Genomic DNA, 23,017 nt, shown 5'->3' with positions numbered 1-23,017 from the left:
CCATCCCATCTCCTGGACTTTTTCGTCTTGTAAAACTAAAAGTCTGAAAGTTTCTTATGAAACACACACACTCCATTTTCCCACCCTCCCCCCCACCCAGGCTTTGACAGCCACCACTCTGCTTGCTTTCTTCATAGATCCACTGCTCCGAGGACCTCATGTACTAGAATCATAGAGTACCTGCCCTTTCGTGTCTGTATATATTTCACTTTGCAAAGTGTCTTTGGGGGTTCAGCCTGTTGGAGCAGGTGTCAGAGCTTCCTTTTCAAAGCTAAATATCACCTCACCACAGTGTATCTGTCCACCCACCAGTGGCAGTTTCCACATTTTGGCTATTATGCTGAGACCTGGGGTGCTCAAGCCCGGCTTGGTTCCCTCCTCTGGGACCTGCCCCCTGTCCTGCGACTCCTTCCTTCAACTGCAGGGGTCATGTGGCTATGTCTCTGGAGGTCCCCACTGCTCCCTAAACTGCCTGCCTCCTCATTTACCTCAGTGGGGACAGGCTCCTCTCTGGCCTTGCTCACCACGACAGCTTCTGTGTTGAGCCAAGAGAATTAGGCTGTGCGCATAAAACTTTTTAAGTTAGTCAGAAGTACTTGAGGGGCCGGAGCGATAGTACAGTGAGGAGGGCGTTGGTCTTGCATAAGGCCAACCTGGGTTCGATTCCTGGCATTCCGTATGGTTCCCCGAGCACCTTCAGGAGTGATTCCTGAGTGCAGAGCTAGAGTGTTTACACCTGAGGAGTGTTTACACCTGAGGGCCAACCCCCGGAAAAAAAATAATTGACTCAGCTTCCAGTACCTTGAAGGATATTTCCAAGACTCTGGCTTTACGTCTAGAGCTACAAGACCCCAGGGATTCCTGGACGGAGGACCTCAGTCCCCTGGTCTCCGAACTAGGTGGCTACAACCACATGCATACTACAACTCCCAGAGTTCCCCGGGAGCAGGGGGGCGGCCCTAGCTCCGCCCAGAGGCCTCAGCTCCACCAATCAACGCCCAGAGAGGGAGGGAGGCGGTGCCCGGGCGAGGCGGGGCGGCGGGGAGCCGGCGGGCGGCCGCGCAGCTGGCCAGTAGCGCCGGGAACTCGGAGACCGCCGGGCTGCGAGTGCGGAGGGTCTGGGGCGGCGGCCGCGGGACTGCGCCGGGCCATGGGTAAGCGGCTCCGCGGCGGAGCCTGGGGCCGGGCCGACGGCTGGCGGCGAGCGCGAGGGTGTGGCGCGGGGGGTCTCCCCCGGCGCGAGGGGCGGACGCCGCCACTTTGGGGAGCAGAGCTGGACCCGAAGTGGACTCCGGGGCGAGGGCGCGCGGGACGAATCGGGCCTGGTGCCCGGGGCCCGGTGCGGGAGCGGTGAGGCCAAATGCCGACTCTCAGTCTTCGAAAAAAAGGAAAGACAAGAAGTTGGCGGTCAGGGGCTTCCCGGGCGTTTATCTCGAAACTCTCTCGGCCGTGTCTCGACTGAAATGTACCGAGTCCTGCACTCTTCTGGCATCCCACTTCCTGCTGTGGTTTCAATCTCGAGCTGGGCTCAGCTCATTTGTTGTGACAGCTGTCACCCGCAGTTTCTCTGCACACCCCCCTTCCCCCCTCCCCCGGCCCCGGCACACCCCCCACCCCACCCCCCCACCCCACCCCCTCCGTCGCTGGCCCGCGGTTCTCAGAAGCCGGCGACCAGAGCGCGCGGGCGCGGGGCGCGGGCGCTTTCCACTGCGGCCGCCGTTTCCTGAAAGTGGCCGTGCGCGGGTTTTCAAGAACTTGCTCAATGCGCTTTGAAGGATCGACGGTTCCTCTTTCAGCCGAGGGCTGCGCAGCTCCTCCGCGGGCAGTCCCCGGCGTCCAGCCCCGGCTCCTGCCTCCTCTTCCCTTTTTTCCTTTTCTCCCCTCATCGCTTCTGTCCCCGCTCCCTCACCCTTCCCCCACCCCCCACCCCCGCCCGCTTGGAAGAAGCCGCTTTCCTTTTCGTCTCTCCGAGTTTCTCCCCTCGGGATTTCCTGCAGGGACCCCGTGATGGTGTGGGCAGGACTAGGGGAGCCGAGGGCGCTATGCCAGCCGCCGGCGCACCCCGAGAGAGGTGGGGTGAACCGGGGCGCGGGGGGTTGTTGGCTCACTTCGCAGGGTCCCGGGGGGCGTGGGGGCGGCGCCGGTGCGCCGGCCTCACCTTCCTCGGCCCAGCAGCCTCGTGGTGGAGCGGAGGAGGGGGTTCAAAGGCTGAGGAACCCCTGGGGACTCGGTGTGGGATAGAAGCCCTGAGCTGCCTGTGCCTCCCAGAGTGGCAGTGCAGAGTTCCTGGGAAGGACCAAGGATAAACCTCTCCATCCTTAATTGATTTGTCCTCGGAGACCCCAGGCCCAAGGACCAGCCCTGGGCTGGCAGTGACGGAGGGCTGCATGACCTCGCCCCTTTTAGGGGGAAGAGAAACCGACCCCCCACTAGCCGGGTGGTCAGACTGTGTGATCCCGCCCCGGGAGGTGGAGCAGTGCTGCTGGGGGACCTCATCCCGGACAACTCCCCCCAGACCCCCGGGGAGCGCACGCAGAAACAGTCCTTGGATGGAACAGTCCCCAGCGGCCAGACTTGGAGGAGGGACAGCAGGGACAGCAGCCGTCTCCTGGAGTTCGGTCCACTGACGGAACGGCCCATGGGCTGGGTGGGGGGTGGGAGGTTCTCACTCCGGGCTCCCGGGACTCTTCCTTTGATCCCTGCCGCTCCTGCTCCTAGACCCGTCCCCCATGCCCCCTCCCGCCCTCCCTTCTCAGCTGAGGCGCGCAGGCAGGGCTATGGCACGTGATGATGCCACCCGGGGTCCCACACGCGGCTGGCTCCGCAGCCCTTGGCCACTCTCCCCACGCCGCGGAGCCTCCGCCAGCCGGCCGGCCCCTGCGAGCGAGCGCGGTGGACTGGCCGCTTCAAAGGCCGTCTTTGTTCATCTCCAGCTCGGCTCCGGGAAACTTAAGCCAACAACCTCAGGCGAGGGGGTGGGGCCGCGGCTGGGGCTGGGGCTGGTTATTGAGGCTTCTGTCACCGTTATTGTCATAATTGACGCAGGGCTCCCAGTGGGTGACTTTTCATGAAAGGAAGTGTTGCTTCCTTCCCATCACCCAGAGAGAGGGGGAGAGGGGAAGGGAGAGAGAGAGCCGGGGTGTCTGAGGGCTGGGGAGGGACTGCCAAGGGTCGCCCCCACCCCCACCCTCCCCATGCGGGCACCACCGGGAGTCTGTTCACTGGCCAGCACCCAGGCAGCTGTTTCTGCAGCGCCTGCACCTTGCCATGGACTGCGCAGGGCATCAGGCACGTGGGAATGAGTGGGGTATACAGACCTCTGCTCTCTCGGGGGGCACACAGAAGCTGAGGTTGGAGAAGACCCTCCTCTCTGTGCGCTTTCTTTGCGGAGAGTGGGGTCGCTTATGAGTCTCACTTGCCTGCTCAGTGGTGGCTGCCTCAGTGCCCCTCGACCCCCAGTGAGTGCAGCTCATGGCAGGAAGGCTGGGCAGGCTCCTTTGAGCAGATGGGCGGGGCTGAGGGGCTGGGATGCTGCGGTCCACCCAGGGAAGGGGGCAGGTTTGCCCTTATGAGCACAGGTGAGGGATACCGGTGTCTCCCTGCTCCCACTGACAAAAGCGCCATCGGAGTTGACAATCTCGGCTAGACTCCTGTGGTCCTGATGCCCTGCTTTGCCACTTGTTAGTGTGACCTCCCACAGGCCACTCCTGTGAGTGTCAGCTATTGCAACTGTGAAAAGGGGGGAAATATCCTCACTGTGAAGGCTCGAGAAACTGCCTGCATCTCTCATCAACCCGCGCAGGCCAGCGCTGCTCCGAGCTGGGTGTGCTGTGTGCGAACCTCGGAGAAGCAGGCTCCAGGGAACGCTTTCGGAGTTACTGGCTGGAACCAGCCTCTTGACTGCTGTGGTTTTAGGATCCGGAAACTGCTGCGTCTGACTTTGATGGGAATTCTAAAAGTGCAACGGAATCCGCTCCCTAATAACTGGCGGTGACCCGCGCCCGCCACGCCCACCCGACTCCTGCCACGCCCATCGGCCTCATGCCACGCCCACAGGCTGATGGGCCCCGCTGGGTCAGTCTGGCTGAGCTCCCGTCCTCACTCCTGGGCTCCGGTCTCACTCCTGGGTCTGTCTCCAGGCTCGGGTCATCACTCCTGCTGGTTCCACCGCTCTGTCCTCTTCCCAGCAGTGACATGAGCAAACAGCTGGGGGCTCTGGAGCAAAGTGAAGCTGCAAAGATCCCCAGGGCTGCGCCTCCCGGGAACACACAAGGCCTTTAGAAAAGCGCACCCTAGGGCGCCAGTGGGAACCAGTCCTTGAGAGGGGGCCCTGAAAAGGAAGATGCAATGTCTAAAAATGATCTCTGATGGGAATGAATGCCATCAAAACCCCAGAGGTGGTTTGTTTTGAGGGGAGGCAACATCCAGTGATGCTCAGGGATCACTCCTAGCAAAGCTCAGTTAGCACCTTGTACTCTCTAAACTCTCTAACTTTATTTTTTAAAGTTTTGTTGTGGTTGATTGTGTGTGTGTGTGTGTGTGTGTGTGTGTGTGTGGTGTCAGGGATCAAACTCAGGGCTTCACCCAGGGGAGGCATGTGCTCTGCCACTGAGCCCCAGTCCAGGACCCTCAGATGGAATTTCTATAAGGAAAAGTTGTGTGTGGAACTTGTCCTTTGGAGAGTGAACTGTACAGAGCAACAGAAAATGAAGCGTGCGCACAGTGAATGATGGAACAGAAGCCCAGAGACAGCCTCTAGCATGTTCTTAGAAGCCACTAGATTGTGGGAAGGGAAGCATTTGAAATTGGGACAGAGCCATAGTACAGCAGGTAGGGCACTTGCCTTGCATGTGGCTGACTTGCATTTGATCCCTGGCATCCCATATGGGCCCCCAAGCCAGGAGTGATCCCTGAGTGCAGAGTCAGGAGTGATCTCTGAGCATCACTAGGTGTGACTTCCTCCCAAAAAAACCAGCAAGCTTGGTATCACAGGAGCTGGGGTGAGCCCCAGTGCTGGGATCCCCTAAACAATGCTTAGGTCCCTACTTTGGACCTCACAGTTCAGCAGAACTCCAAGGAAACAGTGAGATGGGGACCACCATGATTGTCACTGTCCTGAGAGTGACTCTGGGATATAGAGGGGAGGTTTTCCCTCTGTGACTGAACAACTACCTGCACTAGCACCATGTCTGAGCTCAGAGGGGACCAACCACCAGGTGGGGATCACTCAGTGGCTTGTGGGTGGGTGTAGCAGTCAGTCCTGCCTGCGGGGGCTGCAGGAAGGGAGACTTGATGGCTGACCCAGGACTCCCTGCCCCGTCCTTGTCTCAGACTTCCTTGCCCTGGGCTGCCTGTCACCTTGGGAGGGAGGGGGGTCTCAAGCTAATTTTTTGCAACAGAATCCATTTTCCAAAAGATTTACCTGGGGCCCTGATCCAGGTGAATGAGGGGAAGGGAGGATTAATCTGGACAGCCAGGGCCGGGTGGGGTCTGGGATGGGGGGGGTGTCCATCACCTTCCCCTCAAGCTGTAGAGGCAGAAGTGGGGCGTAGAGCCCCTGCAGCAATACAGTCCCCGGGAGCATGGCTGGGAGGAAATGAAGGCCAAGTGTGAGTTCATCTGAGGTCTGGGGCAGGCACAGAGATGAAAGTGTTTGCCTTTGTGGCTCTAGGCAAGAGCTCGAATCCCTTTTAGTCTGGGTCCAGCGGCTCAGATTGGCTCGGTGACCTCCTTTCCAGGTAACCTGAGTGCTGACTCCAGGAGCCTGTGACCCAGGCAGAAGGAACCAGGGGCCCAGGCCACACCTCAGTGTGCTTTGCAGGCAGAGACCCAGTTCTGATCCTCAGCACCACCTTGTCATACAAAGCAGAGCCCCTCACCCCACACCTCCCCCAGCACTGCCCAGTGTGACAACACAGCCAGAAAATGGAAAATATAAAAAAAAACAAAAAACTTGTCTATCCAGGTGCCTCTTCTACTTGGCTGTCCTCTGGGACCCTGGGAGGGTCTGCACTCAAGCGCGGGGCTGGTGGAATGGGGAGCACAGGCATCGGGGTTACCCACCCGTGTTCTGGGAGGTCTTGATCCTAGTCCCTCTCTCTCTTTCTGAGGTTCTAGCCCGGGCGACAGCTTGCCAGGGTTACGGCCTATCTAAGGGCAGGTTCTAAGGAGAAACAGGTGGAGGAGGTCTGTGGAGATGAGGACTGAGCGCCTGCAGCTAAGGAGGGAGAGGGCATGAGGAGGCTCGAGAGGCATCAGTGCAGGCAGGGGTGAAGGTGAGCAGCTGGGAGGAGCAGGCACTCCGGGAACTGCTGCCGACATGGGGGTTGATTGCCGTGGATGCAAGTGCTTCCTCTCCTGTTTCATGGGTGGGCAGAACCAATGCACAGTTGCCCGCGGGCTTGACTGGAAAAGCATCGTGTGCTGGGTCTCTGGGGAGTGGCCCTGTGGCAAAAGGCCATCCCAAGCCTCTTTTCCATAGACAGGTAGGGGGGCCTCTGCCCAGCTGATCTGAGCTCTTTAAGATTTGGCCAGTTTGGCAAGAACCACAGTGGTCACAGCAGGGGTGACACTGTGTCACTGGACTGGTAGCCAGACGGATGTTGTTTGGAACCAGGGACCCTAGGAAGAGGAGAAAATGAACCTGTCTTTAAAGTGGGCCCCACAGGCCTGGGGAGGGCTCTGAGGGCCGGAGCACAGGCCTTATTCACAGAGGCCCCAGGTTTAATCCCCAGCACCATAAAAAAAATTAATCCATTAAATAAGCAAAAGGAGAGAACTTACATGACACAAGAGCCAGGGTCTGGGCACTGAGGACCAGCTGGACCGTGGAGCAGTCGTGGGTGGAGCATGTGTATGACAACGACCACTGAAGGAGATTCGCATTATGGTGTCTGTCCTGGGATGGGTTTGTTGTACTTACAGGGATCCTGGTTCTGTGTGGGAATGAGGGGACGGCTCCCTGATCCCAGCACTAAGGGTTCTCTCTTCTGCCTTTCCTCCCCTCTGTTTTTGCTGCTGTGATGGGCAGGGGGAGGGGGTGTCAGTCCTGCTCTTGGTTGTGGTGCTCGCACACATGCCCACTAGGGCCTCTGTGCTGGCACCATCTACTCTGCCGGCCCCCTGGAGGCCCCACACAGCACCGCCACAGGGACCTGCTCAATGTGTGCAGTGACCACAGGGGTCAGACTCAGGCACTTTCTGCCCTTGAGCCGTCCCCAGGACCCAGTAAGGATGATTGATGATGATGATTTGGATCACAGCTGAGGGTTCTGGCTCTGTGCTTTGAGGCTACTACTGGTGGGACTCAGGGGCCCATATGGGGTGCCGTGGATTGAGCCCAGGTCAGCTGTGTGAAGCGCCAGCCCCTCAGTAAGGAATGTTGAGACTGAGACTGAGACTCAACCTGGTGTATGGAACAAGTCCCACTACATTAACAAAAGGAAAAAGAACAGGGAACAAGGGACCTGAGAGACAGTACGGGGATGGCCTTGCATGTGGCCCACCCAGATTCGGTCCCTGGAATATGACCCCTGAGGACTGCCAGGAGTGACCCCTGAGCACAGAGCCAGGAGTAAGCCCTGAGCACCACGGGGTGTGGCCCCCAAACAACTGTCACTGTCCTTCCATTGTTTATCGATTTACTGGGCCCCAAACAACAACAACTGAAAAGAAAAAGAGGGTTCAGACCCCGGATTTCTGATCTGTTGCACAGTGTGACTCCAGGCCCCATGCTGGTGGTGGTGGCTCACCTGCTCCCATCCACCTGGAGCTCTGCTGTGGGTGTGACCGAGCCTGGAGAGAAACAGACGGCAGGGCTGGGCTGGGGGCTGGATCACCAAGAACTTTCCAGGAGGCCACAGCCCCTGGCTGGGAGCTAGTCTTCTGGGTCATTCCTGGAGCGAGCGTGTCTGACCTGGCCACACACAGGGGGCCACGTAGCTTCTCTCGATCCACTAAGCCACTGCAAACACCGTGCCTGAATGGGGGCGTCTCTTCCAATGGCACCTGGAGGGGTCTGGGCTTCCCCCAAGGGTGGCAGGAGAGGTTGGGACCAATGAGGGGGAGGGACTAGGGAGCGCTCCAGAGGTTGAGACCCTGCATGCAGCTGGGGACTGGGTCACAGCACCCCTCGAAGAAGTGGGGGAACTTGGGGCTGGAGCGATAGCACCGCAGGTAGGGTATTTGCCTTGCAGGCGGCTGACCCAGGTTTGATTCCCAGCATCCCATATGGTCCCCTGAGCACCGCCAAGAGTACTTCCTGAGTGCATGAGCCAGGAGTAACCCCTGTGCATCCCCGGGTGTGACCCCCCCAAAAAGTGAGGGAACTTAATCCAATCAATGGGAACCAGGGTCCATGGCTCCTCCCAGCCCGCATCTCACTCTTCACCCTCCTCTCTCCTTGCTGCTTCCTCTCCTCCCAGCACCGCCCGTTACCAGGGAAACGAGCCCTTCAGAGGAAGGTGACCTCCAGGACCCACCCGTGTCCCCTAATCCCGACAGTGAGAAGAGTAGGAGCCAGAGCCCCACCCGGCTGCAGGTGAGTTGGGTGATGGTGTTGGGGATGGTCCCCCACCTCGTCCCCAGCCTCTGTGCAGCCACAGGAGCAGGTACTGCTCTGTCCCAGAACTGTCCATGGAGGTGGCCGATGGCAGCACGGCCCTGCCATCACCCTACTCTACACCCCCACCCACTCGCCTCAGCCCCTCTGCTAGACACACACAGCTGGTGGTGGTGGTGGTGGGGTGGCGTCGGGGCCAGGATGTCTCCAGAGCACCAGCCTCTGCAGCTGGGCCTTTCTTGGCGGTTTGCCCAGATGGCACCATTGGAGTGGAAATCTGGATTTGTGTAGAAAATAGGCTGCAAAATGCTTGCCTGGACTCGGAGAAAGGACACGGAGAGCCTCTTGAAGAGCCGGCCCAGGCAGGCGCTGAGTCCTGCCTGCTCTCCCCCACGCCCTGTGGGCTTGGAGGGGCAGAGGCTGTGGGGGCTCAGAGCCTCCCCTGCAGGACCCGGAGCCGCCTGTTCTTGGGGCCTACTGTCCCCTTCAGCCTCAGAAAGGCCTCGGACCAGAAGCCGCACACCCCGTGCCTGCCCATGGATCTGCCCGGAGCAACCCAGCAGGCAGGCCAGGGGAAACCTGGGCTGAAGAGAGTAGCCCTGGGTGCCGAACACACCAGACACTTCCACTCCTCCTGCCTTCATGCCAAGTGCCTGCAGGAATTGTCTGGGACAGGCTCAGGTGCAGAATGCAGAACTCAGCAAGAAAAAGAGGCCCGGACAGCGGCCTGGGCACAGCTGAGGTCTCGGGCACTGGGTGCTGACCTTGGTGCCCCCCGGACCCCAGACATCACTCCAGTCTGGAGTAGGAGGCAGGGTGCTGGGGGCCCCCTGAGAGCTGGGGAGTGACTGGGGCTCATCCCAGCGCCTCCTGTTCTTTCCCCAGGACTCCCCTGAGGCAGGCGGGGAGCGGGAGGAGGAGCAGGCCTTCCTGGTCAGCCTCTACAAGTTCATGAAGGAGCGACACACGCCCATCGAGAGGGTGCCCCATCTCGGCTTCAAGCAGAGTGCGTCCCTGGGGTGCAGGCAGGGAGGGCAGGGCATGGGGCGGGCACCTCAGCTCTGGGTGGCCCTGGCTGCTGCCCGCCCCTTGGGTTTACAGAAGGGGCGTCCCCACTCCCCCCAAGCACAGGGCTGGCAGTGGGGGGCGGTGCCAACGTCCATCCTCAGTGGCCACTGGACCTTGTCTCTGTGAGCTGCTCCACCCGCTGGACAGAGCCCTCTGGCACTGTACCCGCTTCCCGCAGAGCCTGACAAGGCCCTGCCCTCTCTCCCCAGTTAACCTGTGGAAGATCTACAAGGCCGTGGAGAAGCTGGGGGCCTACGAACTGGTAAGAATGGCCTGTGTGGGCTGGAGCAATAGCACAGCTGGGAGGATGATTGCCTTGCACGCAGCCGACCTGGGTTCCATCTCCCGGCATCCTATATGGTCCCCTGAGCACCACCGCCAGGAGTAATTTCTGAGTGCAGAACCAGGAGTAACCCCTGAGCATTGTCAGGTGTGACCCAAAAATTAAAAAAAAAAAGAATGGCCCCTGGGAGTCTAGCCAGGAAGAAAAGGGAGTCCCGGACTGCGGTGGGGGTAGGGAGCAGAGGGGCCAGCTTCACTGCTGTTCTGCTGCCCAAAGAAAACTCCATTGCCCCTCATCTGGTCACCGGCCCACTCACCTGACCATTGGGAGGGAGAACTGTGAGCAAGACCCCCCCACCCCCCACCGCCGGTCCAGCAGCTGCCAACCTGCAGCACCCCCCATCTCCCCCTGGGCCTCGGGACCCCAGCCAGGTTGCGTCCTCATTGGGTATCCTTGCAGGTGACTGGCCGGCGCCTCTGGAAGAACGTATACGACGAGCTGGGGGGCAGCCCAGGTAGCACCAGCGCCGCCACCTGCACTCGCCGACACTATGAGAGGTACGGGCAGGGCTGGGCATGTGCGGGGGCAGGGCAGGAGCACACGAGTGTGTGTGCAGCTCCAGGAGGGAGCTTGGAGGGCCTGGGGGGGACGTGGGAGCCGCCGGCCCTGGCTCCCCCTGGACATGCCCTGCGTTCCCCTCAGGCTGGTCCTCCCGTATGTGCGGCATCTGAAGGGGGAGGAGGACAAGCCGCTGCCTCCGTCCAAGCCCAAGAAGCAGTACAAGATGACCAAAGATCCTCGGGGGGACGACGGCGCTGTGGAGAGACCCAGGAAGGCCAAGGAGGAGAAGCCGGGAGATCAGGTGAGCTGCACGTGGCCGGGACCCCCAACTGCCCTCGGGCCTCCCTAGTCCCAACTCTCACGGACGCCTGCTTTGAGGCAGGACACAGGGTTGGGTCGCCACCACAGTCCTGTGGGGGCTTGTGACGGTGGGACTGCGGTGAGCACCCCCTTCGCCGGGATGTGTCCCTCTAGATAAGCCTGATCCTGCTCTGGGCAGGCCAGCAGGTGAGGTGTGAGGCTTCTCCTTCCAGATACCACCCGGAAAGACCAAGGCAGAAACGACCACGGACCCGGTGCAGCTGTGCAGCCCAGAGCCTGCGGGGGAGCGCGTGGAACAGCCGGGCCCCAGCCGTGGGCCCTCGCTGCCCGCTGACAGTGCCGGCAGCTGCCCTGAGGCCTACCAGAGGCTCCTGTCCAGCTTCTACTGCAAAGGGACACATGGCATAATGTCCCCACTGGCTAAAAAGAAACTGTTAGCCCAGGTGAGCAAGGCTGGGGCCTTGCAGTGCCGGGAGGAGAGCTGCCAGCACAGGGCAGGAGACCCTCCCGGGCAGCTCCCAGCACCACCAGCGGCCTGCCCCCCGGAGCGCCCCCCGAGCCCAGGAGCAGCGGTGGAGGAGGCCAGGCAGAAGCCGGGAGCTCAGGAAGCAGCGCCAGGCCCCGGGGAGGAAGCGCCCATGGGCCCTGGCCCGTCCGCCCCTGTCTTCACCGGCTGTTTCCACACCTGCCCCACTGAGGTGCTGAAGCCCATCAGCCGTCACCCCCGGGACTTCCCCAGTCTTAAAGATGGAGTGCTCTGGGGGCCCCGCAGCAAGGAGGGGTCCCAGCTGGTATGGGGTGGGGATGCCAGCCGCCCTTCTGCCTTCCACAGAGGTGGCTCCCGGGACGGCAGTCCCTACCCCAAGCCCAAAGCCTGCTGGGTGTCCCCCATGGCCAAAGCCCCCGCCGAGAGTCCCGCGCCCCTTCCCGCCTTCCCTGGCGGCCCTGGTCCTGGCCCCGGCTCCAGCAGCAAGCGCCGCCTGGAGGAAGAGGGCGTTTCTCACGGGGGCAAGAAACTGCGGGCTGTGTCCCCCTTTCTGAAGGAGACGGACGCCAAGGAGTGTGAGGTCAAGCCTGCGGGGCCTGGCCTGGCTGTGTCCTGCCTTCTGGGCCCGGCCTCGGGGCCCGGCCTGCCTGAGGCCTACAGGGGCACCATGCTGCGCTGCCCACTCAACTTCACTGGCAGCCTGGACCCCTTAAAGGGCCCGGCCACCTTCCCCTTCAGCCCTCTGGTCATCCCGGCCTTCCCAGCCCACTTCCTGACCTCCACTGCGCCCTTGCCCATGGCCACTGGTCTGCAGCACTTTTCCCCGACCCCCTTCGACAGTGCTCTTCGCCACAGACTATACCCAGGTGCGTCCGCCTGGCACGTGCCACCTGCCACTACCTACGCGGCACCCCACTTCTTCCACCTCAATACCAAGCTGTAGGCCCGCCCGCCGTGCGGGGTGGGAGGTACGAGCTGAGCGGTGGGCGCTGCAGGCAGGGACACTGGGCCCTGGGGCCAGTCACTGCGGGGCTGGGAACAGCCTATCTTGAAGAAATGGCCAGGACCTGGAGGCTCTGTGTGGCTAAGTCCCGGGGAGGTGACCGGACCTCCCCATTGGGCAGGCCCGGAAGGTTCCCACTTGGCCCCTGAGCAGGAGCTGAGAATGAACGGGGCACAGGAGGCTGTGCACGGAGAATCCAATAAAGGAGCCATGTGAATGCCCAGCCCCGTGTGTCTGAGCGGGAGGCCTCCGGGGGCAAGGCCACTGGCCAAGGCAGCGGGGACTGGGCCCTCCCAGTGCCTGCCTGTACTCCAGCATGACCTGGAGCCCCACAAGTACTCACTGACAAGTAGCCCCCGGTGCCCATCCCGCGCCTCCACCCAGTGCCCCGCCACAGCCTGTCTATTCTGTGCCTGGACTACTGGAGGTGCTGGAGGGAGCAGAGGCCTGGCTTGGTCTGCCCTGTGGTGGATGGACTTTGGGATCTGCCCTTGGGACCCTGATCACCCCAGTTGCCAGCTGCATCAGGGGGCAACAGGGCAAACGGGGAGAGGAGAGTTGGTCTGACAACCGGGTAGCACTGGGGGGTGGTCTTGGGCCCAGCCTGGGGAACCTCCCCTCCAAACAGCCCCTCACCAGAGTTGGGCCCTTGAATAGAGGGTGCTGCTGTTGACAGCTCTGACCCTCACCAGGGCTCCCTGCTGCCCACACACTCGCTAGCTCAGGCCATGGGAGGCACAGCCTTGTGACACCCGCACTCATCCTGGACCAGGGTACCTGCCCCGTCTGGTACAGGAGGTGGCTCCAGGAGTCGCCTGTGTCAGGCTTGCAGGGTGGTGCCTGCTGTGAGTACCCATGGGCTCTGCAAAGGGACCTGCAAATTTCTCTTAGGAAATGTCAGACTGTGGGCCCTGCGACCCCGACTTTTGCCTGCACCCACCCCGCCCCCACTGCCCAGCCGTCAGCTTCTGGACAAGGAGCAGCAGGAGACTGACCACCGGCTTGGGGCCAGATGCCCTGGCACCAGTGTGCTAAGTCCTTTGTAAGGTGTGGCAGCATCACTACCCGGTGACATCTCCAGACATGAGTGAACAGTACCTGTGGGTAGCAGGATTTGGACCCAGAATCAGAGCTAGGATCGTGGTGCCCTCTGGAGGCCACTTTAGGGACTTCCTGTCCTCTCTGTGCTCCGCGAGTCCTGAGGAGGAGCCAGGAGGTAGACCAGGAGGAAGCTTTGGCTCCTGTTAGGGCCATCACACACCGAGGCTTGATGTGGGCCATGCTTTGTGGAATCTGCGCCTTGTGCCCGGCAGAACTTTTCCTCCTCGCCAGCCCAGAAAACGAGAGGTGCCCATTTACAAATGAGCCAACAGGGTTGGAGACCAAGAAGTGGCTGAGCTGGTGGCCCAGCCCGCAGTGGGCAGTCTGCGGGGTCTCCTGGTCTCTCCAGCCCTAAGTGGTTGGCACACTCAGGGCGCCTTGCCTCTGTGCTGCTGTGCCTGGCGGCCCGGGCACCCTCAGGCTGCCAGGGTTGGTGGAGCACTCAGCTTTGGATATAGACAATGCTTCAGGGTTGTTTCAAACCATTGTGGGGTCTGAGCTGATGGTGGCAGGGTGAGCAGAGGCGATGCTGGAGGGATGTCCATGTCGTCCCTGTTCCTAGAGACCTGAATGAGTAGGCTGTGGTCGCATCTGTTCTCATCCCTTTCTCCCCTGCATGCACTGCTGTGGGATGGACGCATGAGGAAACCATGAGGCCCTGCCCTCACAGAGCTGACACCCAGCAAAGATCGAGGTGAATCAAACCCACGGCGTGGCAGGGGTGCCGTGCTGGGGGCAGGGCTGGCTGTGGAGCAGCTCCACACACAGCAGAGTGAACACAGGTGGAAGCGTTATGGTTCAGTGGCACTAAGTCCACACAGTGTCTGGCCACTAACGAGCACCAGGCATTTCTGGGGTGCTCATTTTCATTCTGGGGGGAATCCCTAGCTGTGTTAGGTGTTTGGGGAACACGTGGTACTGGGGAGCAATGTGCAAAACCCGGCATCAGCCTGCTGAGCCGCTCCCCGTCCAGGTCCGTGTTGTTAAAGGAACAGCCTGAGCCCCCGCTAGGCAGCGAGTGAGCAGGACGTGGGGGCTGGCAGCAGAGCAGGCAGAGGGGGCAGGAAGTGTCTGAGCAACATAACAGGCCTGCAAGGTTGGAGCAGTGGATTCGGGGGTGGGGGACAGAGAAAGCTCATTCATAGTCACAGAACAGTACTGTGGGGGCAGAGGAGGGGTGGCTGGGCTATACCTCTCTCTGCGCAGGGTTCACTCCTGGCTCTGCTTTGGTATCACTCTTGGTGGGGCTTGGAGGAGTCTATGTGGTCCTGGGGATTGAACCCAGGTGAGCCACATGCCAGGCAAGCGCCCTACCCACTGAACCACCCTCAGGCCCCCCTCAAACAGGGATCTTGCTCTCAGCATGCGATCAAGAGGACAACAGGATCTGGGAGAGCCCACAAGGGGGCAGCAAGGAGCCATGTGGGCTGGAGGGGCAGAGTTGGAAACTACTTACGCTCTAGCCCAGCTATCAATGGTGGCTGAAGAGGTGCTGGACCCATTATTTTGTGTGGACTAGGAGATGGCTTTCAAGTTTGGAGCACAAGCCTTGCATAAGTGCGGCCCCCAGTTCAATCCCTGGAGCTGTATGGTTCCTCGAACCTTGCGAGGTATAGGGATGGCCCCCAGGGACCCCAACAGTACTGGGCAAGGCAGCACTGCACCCCCAGGCCTGAACAGACTCTTAGTTCTGCTTGGGGGTACTCCTTCCCTCCCACCCCTAAAGAATTTGTAAATTAGTCACCTGCATTTAAAGAACAACAGATTTCACATAAAACTTTTAGTAATGGGGGTCTGGAGACAACACAGAGGTTAGGGCCCATGCTACCCATGCCCAACCCAGTTCAATTTTTGGCACTTCACGGTCCCCTAAGCATCACTGGGTTGCAGCCCTGAAGGCTCCTGAACAGTTTTCAGGGTGGCCCTGGAGAACTCTGGCATTGCCGCCATGGCTTGGCTCATCCCTGGCACCCCAGAGCCCGACAACCAACTGGCCAGACTGCCTGAGAACGGAAGTGGGGCCCCCAGGCCTCCTGTGCTCCACTTGTGAGGACCCTCCACCCACACAAATACACTTAGGTATCATGGTCCAGAGAAAGTACAAGGGGTTAAGGCACTTGCATATGGTCCCCTGAGCACCACTGGGTGCAACCCTTGAGAAGAGTCGGAATTTGCCCCCAGCACCAATGGGTGAGGTCAACACCCACTCCCTTCCCACAAAATTTATCAGGCGTCTCTTTGAAAATCGGAATGGAGGCAGGAGCGATGGCTCAACAGATTGCACACATACTCCGCATACAGGAAGCTTGGGTTCAATTTCAGCACAGCATGAACCCCCAAGCATTACCAGGAGTCACCCCTAACAGAGCTGGAAGTAGTCCTCAGTCCTGTTGGGTGTGGGGTGATAGCTCTAAAGGCAAGAAAGCCTGCTTGGCAAGTGGAAGCCTTGGGTTTGATCCTGGCACTGCATTATTCCCTGAGCAGTGCCAATAATAGCCCCCCCAAGCACTGACAGGTGTGGACTCCAAACCCAAATAGTAAGTGGAAGGGTTTTTTGGTTTCGTTTTGGGGCCACACACCCATCAGTGTTCAGGCTGACTCCTGGCTCTGTGCTCAGGAATCACTACTGATACTGCTCAGGGTGCCAGGGATCAAACCCGGGACAGCCATGTGCAAAACAAGTACCTTCCCTGTTGAGTATCACTCCAGCCCCTGAAACTTCTGCCCACACAGGCCCATTCCTTGAAGATTAGCAGTGCGTGGGCAGGTTGCTGGCCCCTTGCTGCCATTCTCCAGCCCCATGGACCCCACTTATCCCTGGGGCTCCTGCAGTTCTAGTCCTGCCCTGAAGCTAGAATCAGGGACACACTGGGGCAGTTTTCCTTCTGCCTGGGGCACAGAACCTGCTGGCAAAAACAAAACTACCCTGAAAGCTGCCCAGGGAAAGCAACTGGTGCTTCCAGGGGCACAGCAGCTGGGCTCTGGTCGGTGTTCCATTAGGCAGTGCGGGCGGTGGGCTGAAAGCCAGAAATGAGGGGCAGGGGGCCTGGCCCACAGGGTCACTGGTTCCAGGTCTCTCCAGGAAAGCAAGTGTCACCTGGCACTGCTCCTGGTAGCCACTGTCTAGCCCTGTTTGTGGGGAAGTGGATAGTGGACAGTGAAGGGCCACAGGGAATCTGGTTCTCAGGGACAATTGCCCTCCCTCTTGGTGACTGGTGACTCATCTGTCATTCAGGATTCCTACCCTCACCTAGCCTGGTCCCTCTCCCTGGGGGAGGAAACAACAGGAATGGGGGAAGACAGAACACACCCAAGACCCATGCCAACAGACTGGGCACAGACATCGAGGCCACAAGGTCCCCATGTCCCCTCTCTGGGGCACAGCCACTAGAGAGAGAGCTGGTTCTCTTCTCAACTTTAACTGATGCCATGCTGGTAGCCAGAGGGCTACAGATGCCCCCTTTGCACTGGGACTTAGCAAGGCTGAGGTTTCTGCTCCCCAGTGACCGATCAGACGGGTCCTGAGTCCCCAAGGCACTGACCTGCCACTTCACAGAAGTGTGCCCGCCAGGGACACAGATAGCAGGCGAATGCCTTCCCCAGGCCTCCATTCCTCCAGGTCTCTAAGGTCATAGCAATTGGTGGAAGTGCTGTGTAAGCTTGAGTTCTGCACAGCTGGGAACCATTTCTTCCTTCCCCACAGCTCTGCTGGGTTGGCACGACCACCAGGCCTGCTCTAAACTCCTGTTAGCTTCTGACCTTTTGTATCCTGTATCGGCCCAGGTCCAGGAAAGTGATCAAGTTTTAGACTAGGGACCAGGTTGTCTGCCATGGAGCAGGGAGCAGAGAGAGCTTCCACCCCGTAGGTCCTCCATCTCCCCATGTAAAAATGGGGATCAGCTCTATGTTCTCACTCCCTGCCACACTGCCACCTTAGCTCCTTGACTTCTGTCTGGTGTGCATGGGGGTGGGTGTGGGTGGGAGGAGTAGAGCGTGGGTCTGGTAGTCGGAGTCCACACATCCAGGGCAGCAACACTGAGTAGGAATCAGGAAGGTAGCTGGGGAGAAAAGGACTCAAGGGAACTCTACGGTCTGAATGTGCTGCCCTGCAATTTGTACTGAACCCAGACATTCAATGTGATGGTATCTGGAGGAGAGCCTTTAGTGGGTGACTTGGTCCTGAGGGAGAGCCAGTCTGGGTGGGCTTAGTGTCCATATGCGTTCTTAATTTCCTGGCACCCTGACTTTGGACTCCAATCTTCACAACCTGGTCTGTTTTTGGGTGTGTGATGCTGGACAGAGCATGGGCCTCCTTCATGAGAGGCATGTGCTTAACCAGAGTGTTGCTCTATCCTGCTTCTGCTCTTTACAAGTCATCCAGTCTGGGACATTTTCTTATCTAATTCCAAATGGACTAAAACAGAACCATGGGGATAAACTGCAGGGACAGGCATGACTATGCACACCCGTGTGAGTGTGCATGTGCATGCAGTGACGTGCATATTAAAGAAAGGCTCCCATCTCCTCCCCACGTCTCAGAGCAGAACCTGGAACATAATGTTGGACAGATATTTTCCTTTTTTCTCTGGGTTTATTCATGTAAAATACTTACAGCATATGCAAATTTAAGGTGTATAGGATAATGACGTGTCTTACGCATGCGGTGTAATTACTGCGCTATATTTTGTTAACATTCGTGTAGAGAAAACAATCCTTGTTATAGAAGTCTTAGGGTTTACTCTGAGCAACTTCCAACACACTGTAGTTTGTCAAGTTGTCACTCCGGCCTGGCAAACAGTTCCTTAAACTGATCTAAGGTAGAATCTGGCATCAGAGCCCAGTGCCCAGCATTGAGACAAAGACCCCAGCAACTCACCTTGGGCCAAGTTTTCTGCCCGTGAGTCCCTGGAAGGTGAATCTAGCCAGGGTTGTAGCCTAGGAATCCAAGTGTTGAAGTCCCCTAAACCAAAACAGTGCCTGCTTGGTTCTGTCTGAATTTGCTTCAACCTTCTTGCAGGCTTCTTGACACGTTCCCCTTCACATACAGATGCCTCATATACAGTCTTGGTTGTGATGACTGAATACTTCCTTTGTCAGCTGGTACCTGTGTGGTCACAGTAGATAACCCATGGCCATCTGCAGAATGGTTCAGCCAGTATTCCCCTGCCCCCTGCCAGGCTGGGCATTACCTACCTGGACTACTGGACTAGTGGCACTAAGTCAGGGGAATGGCTATGTTTTAAGGAGAACTTGAGGCATCCCAAATTTTCTTTGGAGAAAAAAGCACAACCAGAATGCCTCAGAATCACCCTCTGACTCTAAGTCAGTTAGATCCAATTTCTGCCATCAGCTGCAAAGGACTGGTTATGGTGACTGCCTACGCACACTAATCTGTCTGACAGCAGCCGTGTCAATGAGTTGGATATTTGCCAGCCAAAGTCATAATGGATGAGAACTCACTGGGCCTTCAACCAGGTCACCCCACAAAAACAGCTTAAATGCCCTCTGTGGCCTATTCTGGATCATTGAGGGAAAAAAACTCTTGAGTACTATGGGTTTCCCTCAGGGAAAAGTGTGGGCTCACACAGGTCTGAGTTATTTTTTTTTTTTTTTTGGTCTGAATTATTCTTAACTCATACTTAGGAATCTGTATCGCTCCAGAATTTTCAGAAAGTAAGGATTTTGATCTAGCTCTATTTGAGAACTAGGCCAACAGAGACCTGCCTGGCTCTTTATCTTCTCGTATTATAGTTCAACCATGCCTCAAGTCTCAAGTTGACAAGATCTGTTGTCCCTGCAGTCCTCTTGACACTCTTGGGCCTTGCCAAACCTGTGCTTGTATAGGGAGCAAAGGAAAGCCCAAGAATCACATACAACATGGAATCAGGAGTCTAAATCAGAGGGAGAGGTTGAGTAAGACTCCCAATGACCAGCAAGGGTAGGTAGGCCGCCATCAACAGCCAGAGTGCCACTGGAGCCTCATGGATGGAGACCTGACACTCTTCTACTCATTTAGACACTTCCACTGTAGTTGTCTCCACACTGTGAGTGCTACCTTCCCAAGGCACAAGACATGGGCTGGACAAAGGAGTTAAGGCACTTGTCTTGTATGCAGCCTACCTGGTTCAATCCCAGCACCATCTATGTTCCCCCAAGTACCACCAGATGCAATCCCTAAGCCCTGAGCACTGATTGGTATGCCCCCCAAACAAAAACAAAAACAAAAATAGGGCACTTCCCATCTCACACCCCTGTTGCCTGTGGCAATAGGTATTCTTGAGCCATTCTTGAAATTTTAGGACTGAGGCTATAAAAAGTATTTTCTTCTAGATATTACAAAGTTAAACTAGATTATCTTTATTTTTTATATTTTTTGCTTTTTGAGTCATACCCAGCAATGCTCAGGGGTTACTCCTGGCTCTGCACTCAGAAATTACTCCTAGCGGTGCTTGGGGGATCATATGGGATGCCGAGGATCGAACCCAGATTGGCCACATACAAGGCAAATGCCCTACCTGCTATACTATCACTCTGGCCCCAGATTATATATCTTTATAGGAGCTCTATTGTGATTAAGATTTACCTATACAGAATAAAAAGAACCCTATTGTGATTGTGACTTGAGACTTATTCACATGAAAGTATCCTTATATAAAATAACTCATATTTTATGAATTCAACATACCTTAAAAGTTATTTGCAATTAAGATGAACTTAATACTTTGAAACAGCCATATCTTCTCTAATTAATGTTATGCATAAACTTACACTTTTCCTATTTAGTCATATTCTTCCAAACTTATTCAGGCTTACTGATCAAATCAACTCTACTTAAATTAATGAAAAACGTATTTAACCAAATTAATTAATTTCTTTGATGGGGGCCACACTCAGTGATGTTCTGGGGTTACTTCTGGCTCTGCAATCAGGGATCACTCCTTGCAGTGCTCAGGGGAATATACGGGATGTTGGAGATTAAACCCGGGTTGGCCACATGCAAGGCAAATGCCCTACCTTCTGCATTATCTCTCCAGCCCCAAACCATTATTTTGACAAATTATCTCAATAGTAATTGATTACAGTATGTCAACTGGAAGTTTTCAGAGGAACTAAAGGGCAAAGATACACTGAAATGTCACTAGATCAGGAGTTCTGGGCACAGGAAAAGCTACAGAGCCTCTGAGTTCCTGGGCAGTCTCAATTTCCTGCCAATACCCAGTGCCCCATAATTCTAACCCCACCCTATGCTGCTGCTTGAAGGGTAACAACAATGGAATTCTGACTAGATCCTCATGCCCATAAAAATCCTTTTAAGATTTTGTGACTTTCCATTTTTCATACATAAGTTGTATTTACCTACCTACAGATAGTAAAAAACTACCAGACTTCTGCCCCTGAATACTCTCGAGGAATAACGTCTATTCTTGTGTGTAGCCACTTTCCATAGTGGTTTGTGAGCTACAGCAGAGCTTGTGAGGTGGAAGCAGGCACTCTGCTCCCTGGGCTGAACCCTCATTTGATTCGGAAACAAAGTTCCTGTCTACATTTCTTTCCAGCCCAGCAGTGATTATATTATGTAGATGAGGAAACATTCATTTTTGCCTCCTAATACCATAACAAGAAATGCCTAAGGGGCTTCGATGCTGGGTGCAACACTTGGCTGCAGTGCTCTAGAGATAGGATCACAGTCACGGTCCTCCCGTTGTTCATCGATTTGCTCGAGCAGGCTCAGTAACGCCTTCATTGTGACTTGTTACTGTGTTTGGCATATTGAATACGTCACAGGGAGCTTGCCAGGCTTTGCCGTGCGGGCGAGATACTCTCGGTAGCTTGCCGGGCTCTCCAAGAGGGGCGGAGGAATCAAACTCGAGAGATAGGATAGCACACTCTATTTCTTGTGCTCAGAAGGGCAAGGTCCACAACACACCCAAGACAGACCCCCAACCAGTCAAACGTTCATGATTTCAAAATCACACAGGAACAGGTAAGATAATCCCCTTCACAGTTAATATAATCACTTGACAGAAAGTCATTGAGGAAGAGCAGTATCACTGAATAGCATAAACTCATCAGTTATAGAACATTCCATTTGATAGCAGGATATACTTTCAAGAGCTCACAGAACATATTCGAAGATTTTAAAAAAAAAGCATAGCTTGCACCTTTTCAAATTTAAAAGATCACAATAATGTATCACAACATATTAGAATGTAGGCCAGGGCCAGAGAGACAGTACGTGTAAAAAGTAGCCAACATGAGTTGGATCCCTGACACCCCATATTGTCCCCAAGCCACAGCAGAAGTGATCTCTTACTCTTACATCAGGAGTAGTAGGCCTTGAGCAGTGCCAGGTATACCCTCCACCCCCACCTTTACCTCCCAATAATATTGAGAGGCTAAAATAACAGAAAACCCGATCCTCAGCATTTATCCCAGAGAAACAAAATATTCATACACACAAAAAAAACCCTGCCATACTGCTCATAGAAGTCTTGCTGTAATCTCAAATGGATAACAATCAAGATGCCCCTAAATAGGTAACTAGTTATAGAAAGGCAAGCACTCTTCCTGCTGCACAATCTCTCTAGTTCCTTTTATACATTATTCCAAGCACTGCACTGCACTGTAACACTGTCCTCCCTTTCATCGATTTGCTCGAGTGGGCCCAGTAACGTCTCCATTGCAAGACTTGTTGTTACTGTGTTTGGCATATCGAATACGTCACAGGTAGCTTGCCAGGCTTTGCCGCGAGGGCAAAATACTCGGTAGCTTGCCAGGCTCTCCGAGAGGGGCAGAGGAATCAAACCTGGCTTGGCCAGGCCAGCAGCTTGCAAGGCAAACGCCCTACTGCTGTGCTATCGCTTCAGCCCATTTCAAGCACAGAGGTGAAGAAAGGACCAGTGGTCACTAGAGATTGAAAATAGTGAGACTGGAGAGATATTATAGTGGGTAGGGCACCTGCCTTGCATGCAGCTGACCGGGGTTCAATCCCTGGCATCCCATAGAGTTTTCCAGCATTGCCAGCTGTGGCACCACCTAGGAGGAATTACTGAGTGCAGAACAAGGAGTAACCCCTGAACATCACTGGGTATGTCCCCAAAACTAAAGAAAGTGAGGTTGGGATGTATGACTATAATGGTGAAGGTGTTTGTTGTGATGGAATAGTTTTGTATCTTACAGTTGCAGAGATAAAAAATGAGGTAAATGACAGAACTGTTGATTTTCTGTAATTGTTATTGTAATATATTTATGTGCAATACGAGAATTGGGGGCAATGGATGAATGGAAGATGGGACCTCTGTATCACTGTAAGTTACTTCATAAACAGATCTAAGCAGCACAACTTAAAGTACAGCAGGTAGGGCATTTGTGTTACAAACAGCTGGGTGACCCGGGTTTGATCCCTGTCACCCCATATAGTTTCCCAATCCTGGCAGGAGAAATCCCTGAGTAGAGAGTCAGGAATAAACCCTGGGAACCTCCCCATATAGCCCCCCAAATGAAACAAACCCTCTTCTTTTGCTAGCACAAGGATTAATGCACATGCCTTACATGCAGCTGACAAGGTTTGACCTGGGAACCACATGACCCTCAGAGATGGAAGTACCCCCAAGCACAGCCAGTGTGGCCCAG

At 56.3% G+C, this 23,017-nt stretch overlaps 1 protein-coding gene across 2 annotated transcripts; it reads left to right on the top strand.

Annotated features, from left to right (window-relative positions):
- The first annotated feature begins 1,086 nt into the window (after positions 1-1,086).
- ARID5A (AT-rich interaction domain 5A) lies at positions 1,087-12,498 on the top strand. 2 transcript variants are annotated; one of them, XM_056124452.1, is made up of 7 exons: positions 1,087-1,154; positions 8,424-8,539; positions 9,446-9,566; positions 9,838-9,890; positions 10,371-10,468; positions 10,614-10,773; positions 11,006-12,498. In XM_056124452.1, exons 1-7 carry the CDS (start codon positions 1,151-1,153, stop codon positions 12,221-12,223), a joined length of 1,770 nt encoding a protein of 589 aa, XP_055980427.1. In that variant the 5' UTR covers positions 1,087-1,150; the 3' UTR covers positions 12,224-12,498. The 2 variants fall into 2 exon arrangements, with proteins under 2 accessions (XP_055980427.1, XP_055980436.1); XM_056124461.1 differs by lacking the exon at positions 9,446-9,566 and having other exon boundaries at positions 1,131-1,154.
- The last annotated feature ends 10,519 nt before the right edge of the window (positions 12,499-23,017 follow it).

The sequence above is a fragment of the Sorex fumeus genome, unplaced genomic scaffold, assembly GCF_029834395.1.
Source record: "Sorex fumeus unplaced genomic scaffold, SorFum_2.1 ptg000006l, whole genome shotgun sequence".
In the NCBI taxonomy this organism is placed as follows: Eukaryota; Metazoa; Chordata; class Mammalia; order Eulipotyphla; family Soricidae; genus Sorex; species Sorex fumeus.
The sequence above is the reverse complement of the archived record's forward strand: the minus strand, read 5'-3'. Positions and strand labels throughout refer to the sequence as shown.